Below are 12891 nucleotides of genomic sequence, written 5' to 3'. Positions count from 1 at the left end.
AATTAACCTAACAGGCATGTCTTTGGACTGTGGGAGGAAGCCGGAGTTTATAAGTCTATAGGTTAAAAGAGAGCACATACAGTTAGTTGTAGTAGAAACTCAGCCAATTGCTATGTCTAGGAGAGAGACAGCAGGTCTTCTTCAACTCATCCAGGACCTCAGTCAGTGCCATCGTTGAGCTAAAAAATCCTCAGTCTTGGTTTCCTTTATGTTGCAAACTAAATTATGAGGTGCAAAAATGTATAAACTACATTTGTGTCGAAAATAACAGCAGTGTGTTTAAAAATTGAGTAAAAGCTTTCCATAGACACAGATATGAACGTATGAAAGCATTTTAATCAATTATTCTGACTGCAGAAACTGAGAAAAAAAGATTGTTCAAAATAATTGCAGTATTTGCATTTTTCTTTTTAAACTCCAACATTTACTGAAAGAAGCCTAAAGATTTAGTTTTCCTGTGACACTGAACTAATAGTTTGTTCTATAAGTAGCCTATTGCTAAAACTGAGAACTGCAACACATCTGTGTCATGTTGGGTCAAGTATCTAATGGCAGCCATGAACAGGTGTACCAGCCCAGAATGAATAGTTCCTCTGCATGTCTTTTTTGCCTCACAAACACCGTGCTTTAAGTCCCCACAGGTTTTCCATGGGATTAAGGTTGCTCGCTCTTTAATCTCCATCTTGTTGGTCTGAAACAAGGATCAGAGCCACCCCAAGGCATAGTGGACTAACCCACTGCTTAGGGCCCCCAAACCATCAGGGGCCTCCTATAAATGCTCGAATTTTACCATAGGCCATAGATCTAAAATCTAAAATATGTTTTTCATTAAGAATACTATTAAATTTGATTTGACGGTTTCAGCATTGATAAATTAAGATATTTAAAAAAACTGGTGCCTATCTCCAACAGTCTATGGGCAGGAGACAGGTCGGCAGTCCATCCATCACAGGCAACACAGACACACACACACAGGACAAACAACCACGCACACACTCATATGCGCCTAAGGGCAATTTAGAGAGACCAATTAACCTAACAGTGATGTTTTTGGACTGTGGGAGGAAGCCGGAGTACCCCGTGAGAACCCAAACATGGATGGGGAGAACATGCAAAACAGTCATGTTTTCGGACCCTGAGAACACATGCGAACTCCATGCAGAAAGACCCCTAGCCTTGGAGTGGAACCCAAGACCTTCTTGCTGCAAGGTAACAGCTGCGCCACCGTGCAGCCATACTTTGTAAAAGTGTAACAGAAAAATCTTTACTGTTTGACAGTTAGGTCACTGTAGTTACAATCTGTTGCTGCAAGTTTAATCTTTTCTTTGTGTTTGATCTCAGTTTGATCACAAATGCATCTCAGAAAATAAGCAATTATTCCTGATTGATTTTAAGTTAAACCAATTAAACTTGCCCCACTTCAACCAGATACCTTTACATCTGTACTGAAACACTATTGGTGGTGGTGATGTTCTGAACAGGAAGAGGGGCCCAAAATCTAATTCTTCCTCATTCTAAATAGCACAACACTATAGTATAAGAAACCTCTCATGTCATGATGCCTGAACCACTGTGCTTTACATTGTACTTTGGCTTAAAACCAGTGCACTTAGACCCTAAAAGAACAATCTTGCCTTCGACTGTGCGTAATTTTTTTATCCATTTCTCTTTAGGTCAAACACGGTGTTTTCCTTGCAAACACACCTGCCCTTTCTTTTTTTTCAACAATGGGATTTGCAGGGGCTTCTTGTCCATAACTTCTTCTGGGCAATGTTTGGACTGAACTATTGTACTCTGATTTTTAGAAAACAGTGCCCTATAACCAGCAGTCCCAACGTCTGCTGGTTTTGTTCTTTAATAAAGGCTACCTACTAAATACATTTATTCACAGAATGATCATCCTTGCTGATTGAAGTCCATACTGCTATTATTTTAAACATGTCTAAATGGCTAATTTAATTACTTTGAATTGGCAGTCTGTATGTCAACTGTTGGGTCTGTTGGTTTTGTGGGCTGCTTTTAGTAGGGCCAAGCAGAAATTCTGGAATCAATAGTATTGATTATTTGTAAGGTAAATAAGGACTCAACTGTGATGTAGAGCTAAAAAGCATGAACAGCCTAAAAGATGAGGTGTTCTGCTACACGGATCTGTGCTACATCAAACTTTAAAAAAATGTACAGGCACCTAATTTTGAGAACCTCCATTATGAATTGAATCAGGCACTGAGATTTGTCCAGTGACTACCTACTACAGACCCATTTAATAGTTGAGAATATTATTGAAAAGTTCATTTGTTTCAGAAACTCACTTCACTTAAATAAAATGTTTTATATAGATGAATTCCTTGCAGACTTAAGTTTTTAAGCTTTTATTTCCGTTAATAATGATGTTCTGCTTACAGCTGAAAACTCGACATTTAGATAAGAATCAGAACAATGAAAACATTTTAATTCAGAAATTTGGGCTTCATAAAAAGTATGTTTAATACCTGTTTAAAGTTTGTTACCTGTTTGTTTTTTCAACTGTCAGAAGCATAAACGTTTCACTTTTATAACAGTACTGTCAGCAAGTTTAATTCACAAGGCAGACATATTGGATTCTGAAGTCATTGTCAGCAAGAAACCTCAGGTTTTACTACTTGGACCTGAAACTTTGTGAGACCTTTTCGATCAGGTTCTGTTCATTTGGATCTTGGAAAGTTAGAAATTAAAAATGTGATTTCTGAATTATGTTGCACAAAATGTATCTGTGTTACTACGGTGGCCGGGGTGTTCCAGCTGCCGGTCAGGAAGAAAATGATGTTGGTACAAACCAAAAAAACGGGTGTGGAAAAGCAAAAAAGAAATTGATTTCATTGCTTTGAATAAGAAACGTGGGATTGAATGACGCACATCAAACTGGATTATGTATTACTGGCGTGTAACTTTGCTGTTCATTTATTGTTCCACAGTCCGGTCCCGTAGGTGGTGGTAATGTACCTTTACGGTAGTTGTCAACCACCAACAATAACAGAAGAAGAAAAGAAGAAGAAGACTTGAACAGAGAGCGGATATCTCCCTGCAGAGCCGCATATTACCTCTGGGATCCCATCTGAAACGTCAGAAGGTAAAAACACTTATGTCGGAGATTACTATGATTCATCGCTGATCGAAATAAACCAGCTAACACATGCTGGATTAAATTTAGAGCTGAACACGAACTAAGATAATGTTATTCAAACCTGTCATAACTACTACCCGTTTACTGGCGTAATTATCAATACACTGTTTAAAGTATTATTCAGTTGAGGCTCCGAGACTGACGGCTGGTTTATGCTAACTGTCATAGCCTCTTAAAGCTAACTGAGGAGGTTGCTATGGTTACCGAGATCAGACTGATTCTGTGGTCAGTCCTTTGCTAGAGTATTCACGGCATACTTTATAAACCTGTTGTCATCTGGTGATGTTAGAGTTGGATTTGTGTGTATTATATTGGAGGTCTGACAGACCAACACAAAGTAGTGAATAATTGTGACGTGGAAGGAAAATCAAACATGGTTTGCACGATATAACTTCCTCAGCCATCAGGTATTCTGCCAGGATTGGCCTGTATTTCTTATTCCAATCAACTCTGACTAGCTTACATGTTCCTGCTAAAGAAAAACAGACCCACAGCATGATGCTGCCTTGACCATGTTTCACCCAGGCAATGGTGTGTTATAGTGGGGATTTGTAGTACCAGATTTACACCATAGTGTATGTATTTACACCATAGTGCTTTGTATGTAGGCCAGAAACTTGAATTGAGACATTCTTTCACATGTTTGCTGTGCCCTCCACATTAATTTTTGCTTTCTTCTTGCCACTCTTCAGGTCAGATTTGTGGAGCCAAGACTAAAACTTTTCCTTCAGACGGATTGTCCCACCTGTCTGCTTAATCTGAAGTCACAGAAAACTGAAAAATTGATGCATCAGGCAAGTACAATTTGCTGAGATGTCATTGCAGCAACTCAACATGGTTCTCAGTAGAACCACTTTCAGTGGTCAGTATAACTAGAAAAGCACTAAATAAATTCAGTCCATTTACCATTTAACAAGGGTCTAAGGATTTGATCCCGGTACCAAATGGCAGTCAGGGTGCCGTTGTTAACCTGTACAGCTTTGCCTCCCCCCCACCCCTCCATGGATATGCCTCCCCAGACCAACACTGACCCACCATCAAACCGATCATGCTTAACGACGTTGCAGACAGCATAACATTCACCACAGCTTCTCCAGGCTGTTTCATGTCTGTCACATGAGCTCAGAGTGAACCTGCATTCATCTGTGAATAGAACCAGGACCGAACCAGACTATTGTGTTCTCTGGTAAATGGCAGTCGTGGTCCATGGTGCGGGGTAGTGGTCACACAGCCTACTAGAGGTTGTCGGGCCCTCAGAAAACCCCTCATGAAGTTGGTTTTTAATGGTATGGTCAGAGACATTCACACCAGTGGCCCTCTGGAGGTCACTTTGTAGGACCCTGGCAGTACTCATCCTGTTCATCCACGCACAAAGGAGCAGATACCGGTCCTGCTGATGGGTTAATGACCTTTGATGGCCCTTCTCCAAATTATTTTCAAGAGTCAGGTTAACAGACATGATCCTCATCATGTGTTTACAGTGGGCATGATATAAGGCAGCAACGGAGGAAATGTATTAGGAGCTTCATTGGTCTCCAAATATCCACAGAAGAACTGTGAAATATTTCAAATGAATATAAACATTAAGATTACAAAGAGTAAAGGAAGTAATAGGCTCATCCAACATGAGAGGCTGTTTTCAGACGCCAGAATTGCTTTAGGAGCTACTTGATCCCAATTAAAACACCTGCCCTATAACACTAAGGTATTTGTGGTGGAAATAGTCATCATCAGTCCTAACTAGAGTTTATTGAGATTTTTACATTACAACTCTTGAATTGGAGAAGACGATTCCATCACTGTGTCAGAGGTCACTGAGGTAATTAAAACTGAGTTGACAGGGTCCTAGGCGTGGTGGAAATTCAGCCTGAGATCATGAAGGCTCTGGACACCGTGGGGCTGTTATGTTGTCACGCCTCTTCAGTGTTGCATGGAGATCAGGGACAACACCATTGCTGCCAGGGTGTAGGACATCTGGGTGGCGTTTAAGGGCTGTTTAACCCTTGTATGCCCAAAGCAAGAGCTGTGTCCACATTCTCAGCACAAAGTCCAGTTTGTTCCCAGTGTGTGTTGGCGGGCACTGATTCAGTCTGTTGTGGTGAAGAAAGAGCTGTGCCAAAAAGCAAAGCTCTCGATTTACTCCTATATTCATGTTCCTACCCTCACTTTGGGCCATGAGATATGGATCATAACCGAAACAAGATGCCAGATCCAAGCGGCTCAGATGAGCTTCCTCTGTAGGCCATCGGATGAGGAACTCTGTCATCTGGGGAGGGCCCTACCCTACCCCCAAAATATTATTATTAAATATTTATACTGTATATTAATAGGGTCAAATAAAATTCTTTAATATCACTTGTATTGGGCTTGTATATGTATGCCATAATACAATATTGCTCTTCAACTAACTATCCTTCTTGTTTTTTGGATTTCTCATCAGAGTAAAGCATGAGGTATTATTTCAGGAGATGTAGTTCAAGGTTCCTACAAAGTCTTGAAAAGTACAGAATTTGATTTTAGAAAAGTGGATTTATGTAGAGAAATGAAATTTTGAATAAAATTTGCATATTTTATGTAATAGTAAAAACCACAATATCTGGCAAAACAAATTGAATTTTTATATTGATTTCTACCTCGAAGATGATAACATTCTGTTGTTGGTTTCCCACATGACAGCTTGAGGTTTTGTCCATTATTTTAATCATTTTGGTTTTTTTAGTTATGCTTGTCTGTTTGACTAGATTCCAGTTTAACTGTACGGTCATCACGTTTAATGTCTGGATCCTTTAACATCTAGGTTTTAAATTAAATCCAAGATTCTCAAACTGGTTTTCCATCAAAATTCCTATCTTTTGGAATTTGTGACAGACGTTCTTAATCATCAAAAATGATTTAGGAGATCTGCTGAATGGAAAGCCAGCAGTGTTGTCTCATGATCTGTGGAAAGTAACAGATAATAAAACCAAACTAAACAAAAGTTCTGGGCCTTACTGTCTTTGAAAGATTATAGCAAATTCTAGAAAATTAAGTCTAGAAAATAACAGGATTTTATAGTGGATAAATTGGAGCAACCCAGGAGGTTGGAAATCTCAACAAAGATGAAGTAGATCAGGAGCCTTTACTTCTGAACACATAAAGGATCCCAGAAGTTTATTTTTCTCTATGGAGAGCAGCAACCTACCGAGAAGTCAGGTTGTTTGTTCTGGCCCGGTTTCAGTCCTGATAGGATGGACAGATGACCTCAAGGACAACAGATTGTAGGAGTGCTGCTCGAAACCATGTTTTTCTTTACATCACGTGAATGGCTGGTCCCTAGGATTCTCCAGTGTGTCAGCATGTTTCTGAGAAATAATCAAACTCAACAATGTCTTGCTAGGAAACACTGGGCTCAGCAATTTGTTCATAGAGAGAGTTGTCGCTGATGGCAGTGGCCTCTTATATCAGCATCATGCACGTATAACACAAATAGGATCTCCTCTGCTTTCAATCCATCTAGAAATAGCAACCAAACCCAGCTGCAGTTTACTGGAGGCTTACTCTGATCATCTTCAAAATCAGCTCTCCTTGTGTTGTTTACCTTTTTAGGATGAGTTTCTCCATCCTCAACTCTCCTCCCCCATCTCCCAGCCCCATTCCCGTCCCCCTCCCTTCTCCCTCCTGTGTGGCGCACTGCCCTGAACTCGACCTGTCAGTCACTCTTAGCCCTGACTCAAAGACTGACCGCATGCAACAGAATCCCCGTCAGCCAAAGCAGAGTCAACAGAGGGCCCAACCCCAGCCGAGGCCCCGCCCGCGAGGACAGGCCGGGAAAAAGAGGAAAACAAAGGTAGCACTGAGCATCAAACCATTACCCACACCTTCATACTGATCCAGACAGCTCCCACAAGAGAAATTTGACATTGTAGCATGTTGCAAACCATTTCAAAGACCCATACATACTTCACCAGATGGGCCTATTAGCGTTAAATGGACTCCCAGAAAGCATGCCTTGGTCTCTGACGACGACATGCACTGACCTTTTTCTATTCTTTCTCATGTTTCAAACACAAACTTTAATGTTTTACTGGGATTTTATTTGATAGACCAACACAAATTAGTCCATAATTGTGAATTATAAGTGTTTTAAAGTTTTTTTAAATAAAAATCTGAAAAGAGGGACATGCATTTATGTTTAGCCCATTTTCTTCTGATATCCCTAAATAAAATCCAGTGCAGTGCAGCCGACTGGTTGGAGAAGTCACCTAATTATTAAATAAAGATGGCCAGGGTGTGATTAATTCTCAGGGTAAGTGCAGGTATTGTGTGAAAGCAAGAAGAAAACCATGAGAAATCCTGGTCAAAGTTTTCCATAAGTCATATTGGGCACATGGCAAAAATTTGATCTGCTCAGATGAGACTGAGATTTCTTTCTGGCCTACATGCAACACAGTTTGTGTGGCAAAAAAAAACTAGCATTGCACATCACCCTGAACATTCACTATGGTGGCAGCATCATGCTGTGGGGATCTCTTGTTCAGCAGAGAATGGAAAGGTGGTCAGAGCGGGATGTCTGCAGCTAGTTTTCAGTTAGGGGCATCAGATAAAAGGGGGCTGAATACAAATGCAAACCAGTCTCGGATTTGTATAGGTCTAAAAATTCTGAAAAGTATAATTTTTCATCTGGTTCCAGTACAACTTTTGTTGGCCTAACATTGCATAAAATACACCTAAGTTTCAAGGGTGATCATCATCTGTGGAAGCCAAAGAAAATATAAATATAGTCTGAGTGTGTGAGAGAGAGAGGGAGACAGCAATATGATGCTAACTTGTGTGTATGTTTCCACGTTCTTGTACAGGTGCATTTTGAAGAGCCGGTGGCTGTCACAGTGACACCCGAACCACGTATTGTTCCTCATCAGCAGCCTATTAAAGGTCAGAGAAGAAGCTCAGGACATCACCATGGTAACTACAAGGTTTAAATAATTTAGTGTAATTTGTAGGTTTCATTAAACAGCTCATTATATTTATGTCACATTACTTAAGGTATGAATAAAGTGGATGAAAAACTGTTCAGCTTCAAATAGTGTTTCAGTTTGACCTGTATTTATGGGTTAAAAAATAGTATTTAATTAACCAATACATTTATAAATAGATATATTAAAAAGTTTTAAAATGCCTAATCAATGAATTTCACATTAAAACATCACAATGTTTTTTTAATTGTAATGTTGGACATTAAATCAGGCTGGAAATTGTCCCTCTGAGCAGAGTTTGAAATGTCAGGACCACTGCTGCAACTCTAATCTGTCTCTTTCTTTTCTGTGTTGAGTTGGAAGATGTTCTGTGGATCCTCCTCCTGCAGCATTTGTCCAGGACCCATGCTGTCTGGAGAATGCAGAACTTAATTCCACCCTGGCCCTCAAGGTGGAGCTTCAGTCACTGCGGGTTCACACTTTGCTTAATTTTCCTTCGAATTTCCACAAAGATGATTCATTTCAACTGGCTGTGCATCTGATCTGCTCATGTAATCCATTTAAGAAATAAGTCTACAGTGCTTTCCAAAAGTTGAGTATGAAAGAAAGTACATACAGTTGGTTGTAGCAACAGCCCAGCCAATTGCTGTGCACAGCACAAATCCGACTTTAATAGAAAACTGAAAAGGAAATCCTAGAACCTAGAAGTTATTTTTTTACCAATTTGAATAATAGTCTGAATTGATACTGTGGGCTGCTATTTTTCAGCAGATACAGGAAAGCTGGTCAGAGTTGATGGGAAGATAGATTGATCTAAATCCAGGAATATCCTGGAGGAAAACCTGTTAGAGGCTGCAGAAGACTACAGACTGGGGTGGAGGTTCACCTTCCAGCAGGACAACCACCCTAAACATGCAGCCAGAGAAAGAGTGGAGTGATTTAGATCAAAGCAGAATGTATTAGAATGCCTGATCAAAGCCCAGACATAAATCCAACTGGAAATCTATGGCAAGACTATGTTCACAGACACTCTCCTGGTAGAGACATACTCCAAAAGACATGGAGCTGGAACTGCAGAAAGGTGGTTCTACAAAGTATTGACCCATATGCTAAAATATATACAAATACTCTTGCAAGACACCATAGATCTGCCTGGCAGTTTCTCAGCATTCATTTTGTGGTCCTTGTCCCTCCTGATCCACAAATATGCCAGACATGTTCAATACTGAGCAGATAACCATGTGGGCCTGTTCCTTATCCCACAGGAGACAGAGTTTAATTCCCAGAAAGCCCTTCAGGAGACTCTACAGAAATCAGAGAGAACGAAGACCCTGATTAATGCCAGAGCTACTGAAGGTAACCTATGCCCCGTTTTCACTGGCTCGTTTTAGGCGGTGCGGCTCCACTCCACTTGGTTTCTCTCTACTCTGTACGGTACCATGGAAGTACTGACAGCTGGAACTATGGCGGCTGAAGCCCAGTCTCCAGCTGTCAGTGTAATGTGCAGTGGCGCTATTAACCTTTCTGTGTGACATTGTCGCATTAAAGTAATCTACGTGAAACGATTAAAAACATAAATAGAAAATAAAAACATCAATAAATACGAGTGCACCGATCGCAGTTTTCTGGCCAATTACCGATCTTCAAAATTCCTGATATGCCGATTCCGATTTTGGCCAATACCGATTTTTTAAATAACTGACACTTTCAGGTGTCATAATGTCACAACACATCTTCAGTGTTCCAATCTTATGTTGTCAACAGTTGTAAACTGCACACGTGCAGACGTGACCTGGTGGGCAGGCCTCTCACAGCACAGTAAAAAGAGGACAGTGGGAAACTTGGGGCCGATGAATCGGCCTGCTAATCGATTGGTACAACCCTGTAAATAAACTATGTACTAATAATGTTTGTAATTTTGCACATGCAAAAATGTCTTATATCAGTTTTTTTCATGTATAAAATGATCCATTGAGATAATTATCTGGACCACAATCCAGCCAGAATATATAAAATAAGGCTCAGGGATTATGATGTGGCAGGAGAAGCAGAGGGAAGAGACTGACGCTGTCAGGACTGGTAATGCTGCAGAGTTTGCCTGAAGTACAATTTTGGGCTCAATGAGGAAGTTTTTGTTTCAGCCATAGCAATGACAAGGAATAAGACTTTAAAGCACAAAACTGCAGACTTTTGACTGTGGTGAAGTTAGTTTTAGGTTGGATATTGGATATTTGTGCTCCTTGGATTCAGCGGACTCGTCCTCCCGTTTGATGCGATGCAGGCAGTCTGATTACGCCCAGCTGCTCTCTGCCTGCTCCCTCCTCCTGCAGACGCTGGTACGCTAAAGGACTGTTAATAAACTTCAAAACCAAACACGCTGTTTCATGATGGTATTTTGGGAAAATATTTGTGCGTCTGAACAGTTGATTTTAAGTGTTATGAGCTGGTTTAGGATATTAAATACGGCGCCTCCTACCTGTGTGCAATTCAGAAACTGATGTGTCCTTTGTCTTTTCTTTCAACCTTCAGACATGTTTTTTGATTTGCAAATATAAAATGTAAAAGTATATTTTGGTTTGACCAGCTCCGGCCATTGTGGTCCTTAATATTATTGAAGTCGCTCTTGAGTTTTAACTTTTCCCTGCACTACCTCAGCAAAAACCTTCAAATTGTTCTTGGTCTCATGGCCAATCAGTGAACAGCCGTCTTTCACGTCACATGTAGGTTCTTCTCAGCCTGAGTCGTACCTGCTTAGGAGCTGGCACCAAAAAAGTAGGTACTGAAAAAATAGTAATGCTCACTTAGCGAGCGAAAATAGAGTGGAGTGGGGCTAAATTGAGCCAATGGAAAAGGGACATTACACACACATGTGTATCTCAGGGACCTTATGCATTTCTCTTGGTGCCTGGGTAAGGTATAGATTGAAGGGATGAGTATTTAGATGCTTGTGTTTTCTCTTTCTCTCTTCAGTGGTGAATGTCTCTCGCTCTCAGCACCTCTTTAACTCTCTGGTTAGCGTCAACGTGCAGGAGGATGAGTTACTCAGCCAGGTGCTGCAGGCCAGGCTGATGCTGGCCCCACCACCTTCCTGCTGCTATGACAACAAGACAGCAGAGGGCCCCACCCTCAAGTTTTTCACCCCCCCTGACCTGTTCAGGCAGACGCCCATCCCACAAGAGGAGGAGCCAGCTCTGTGCAAACCTTCCCCAGTAGCATGCACCGCTTACTACACCTTTGACCTATACAGAAGACAGAGATGCTGGGAGGCCACACCATGACAAACACATCAGAGATTTTCATTCGTTTCTTTAATGGAGATTAGTTTGCCCTTAAGGTATTTACATATTTATTCTTTATGTTGTCTCAGAGGGGTCTGGTAGGATTTTCAGTCCTGCAGTTAGCCTCGGGGCCAATCAGTTCTGATTATAGTTATTTATTATTAAAACAAGAACTTCAGCAAGTACTGAACATGGAACAATTATGCAGATGGTTTGCTGAACACATCTCTGCCACATATTCCAAGAGTATGAAGACCTCATTTTTGGATTAGCAGCTGCAGGCACATGATAAATAGTGGGTCAAGAGGTGGAGATGGGATGTTACATAAGAACTGTGTGCTGTAATTATTTGTAATATTCTGTGTTGAAGGATTTAAGATTAGTTTTTTGATGTCTATAGAAGGCTCATTAACAGATGGTCTAAAGAAGGGTTGTGGTATTTCTAAACTATTCTCATTATGTACATTTAACCGTTTTTCTAGTGTTAAATCTAATAAAATAAATTTTAAGATAAGACAAGACCTGTTCAGTTTTTCTTTCCACTGTTGCTACATGCATGCTCTATATGGGGGATTGCTGCAAAGTCAACAACACATTGCAAGCCACTGTCCACACATGCTCATCCAGGAGGGAATGCTGCAAGTCAGTGACTCGATGCAATCTGCTGGGTCCATGCATGCTATGCATTCTTTAAAATTTTGTAGCAGTAGACCGGTGTGCTTCCTAGAAAGATGATCCGCTCCGTGGGACGTACAGCAGTTAATTGTTCCATATAAGCTTTAAATTCTGTTTGCAGTTGTTCAATGGCAGGACCCTTAAATGTTAGCCTCCACTGAGGCACAGGTATTGGTCTGCTGTTCAGCATTTTATGCAGGGTTAAATACATGCTCCTATGCACTTGTATGCAATAGCTCATTAGTGCTAGTGGTCTACCCAGTTATCCCAGCTATCTGCCATGACGAACTGGGGGTCTGAAACAGAAAAAATGCAGAATCACTGGATCCAGGAGTACTTCATATGTTAGAAAAGTAACAAGTTTATGCTAAAGGAGCAGTAGTTACTCTTTCAGTGGCTTCATCTAGGAGAGAAACACAGCTAAACAGACTCTGAACCAGTTTTGAAGGCAATAAGATGAAAGAACAGTAACGAGTGAATAGCTGCTCTGTGGGGCGCCTGGTGTCTATCTTCCATGGGTGTTGCATCCTTCAGGTGCCAAGGCTACCTGCCCTGCTCTCGAGTGCCAAGTGTTGTGAGCTTTCTGCCGTATTCACCACTTTAACTACCATCTATCTCCAGGTGACAAATTCACACCCATCCACTTGAATAATCCAAATTGTTGAAGGTCATACAAAAATAGGTTATTTCATTAACACGGCATGTCTACTTTGACAACAGGTACAGTCTTTATAAAAGTCAATCACGCAATTAGGATTTTATTTTGACCTATATCAGATATTAGTTTTGTAGAGTAGATGTGTCCTGGCGCACCTAGGCAACAAGG

General features: G+C 40.8%; 1 protein-coding gene across 2 annotated transcripts; it reads left to right on the top strand.

Annotated features, from left to right (window-relative positions):
* Positions 1–2592: 2592 nt before the first annotated feature.
* Positions 2593–11909, top strand: LOC124864551 (protein phosphatase 1 regulatory subunit 35-like). 2 transcript variants are annotated; one of them, XM_047359375.1, is made up of 8 exons: positions 2593–2655; positions 2952–3106; positions 3853–3954; positions 6746–6986; positions 7996–8101; positions 8469–8584; positions 9378–9468; positions 11083–11909. In XM_047359375.1, the coding sequence occupies exons 4-8, from the start codon at positions 6747–6749 to the stop codon at positions 11388–11390; spliced, it is 861 nt and encodes a 286-aa protein (XP_047215331.1). In that variant the 5' UTR covers positions 2593–2655; positions 2952–3106; positions 3853–3954; position 6746; the 3' UTR covers positions 11391–11909. The 2 variants fall into 2 exon arrangements, with proteins under 2 accessions (XP_047215331.1, XP_047215330.1); XM_047359374.1 differs by lacking the exon at positions 2593–2655 and having other exon boundaries at positions 2890–3106.
* The last annotated feature ends 982 nt before the right edge of the window (positions 11910–12891 follow it).

This window comes from Girardinichthys multiradiatus, chromosome Y (assembly GCF_021462225.1).
Source record: "Girardinichthys multiradiatus isolate DD_20200921_A chromosome Y, DD_fGirMul_XY1, whole genome shotgun sequence".
In the NCBI taxonomy this organism is placed as follows: domain Eukaryota; kingdom Metazoa; phylum Chordata; class Actinopteri; order Cyprinodontiformes; family Goodeidae; genus Girardinichthys; species Girardinichthys multiradiatus.
The sequence above is the reverse complement of the archived record's forward strand: the minus strand, read 5'-3'. Positions and strand labels throughout refer to the sequence as shown.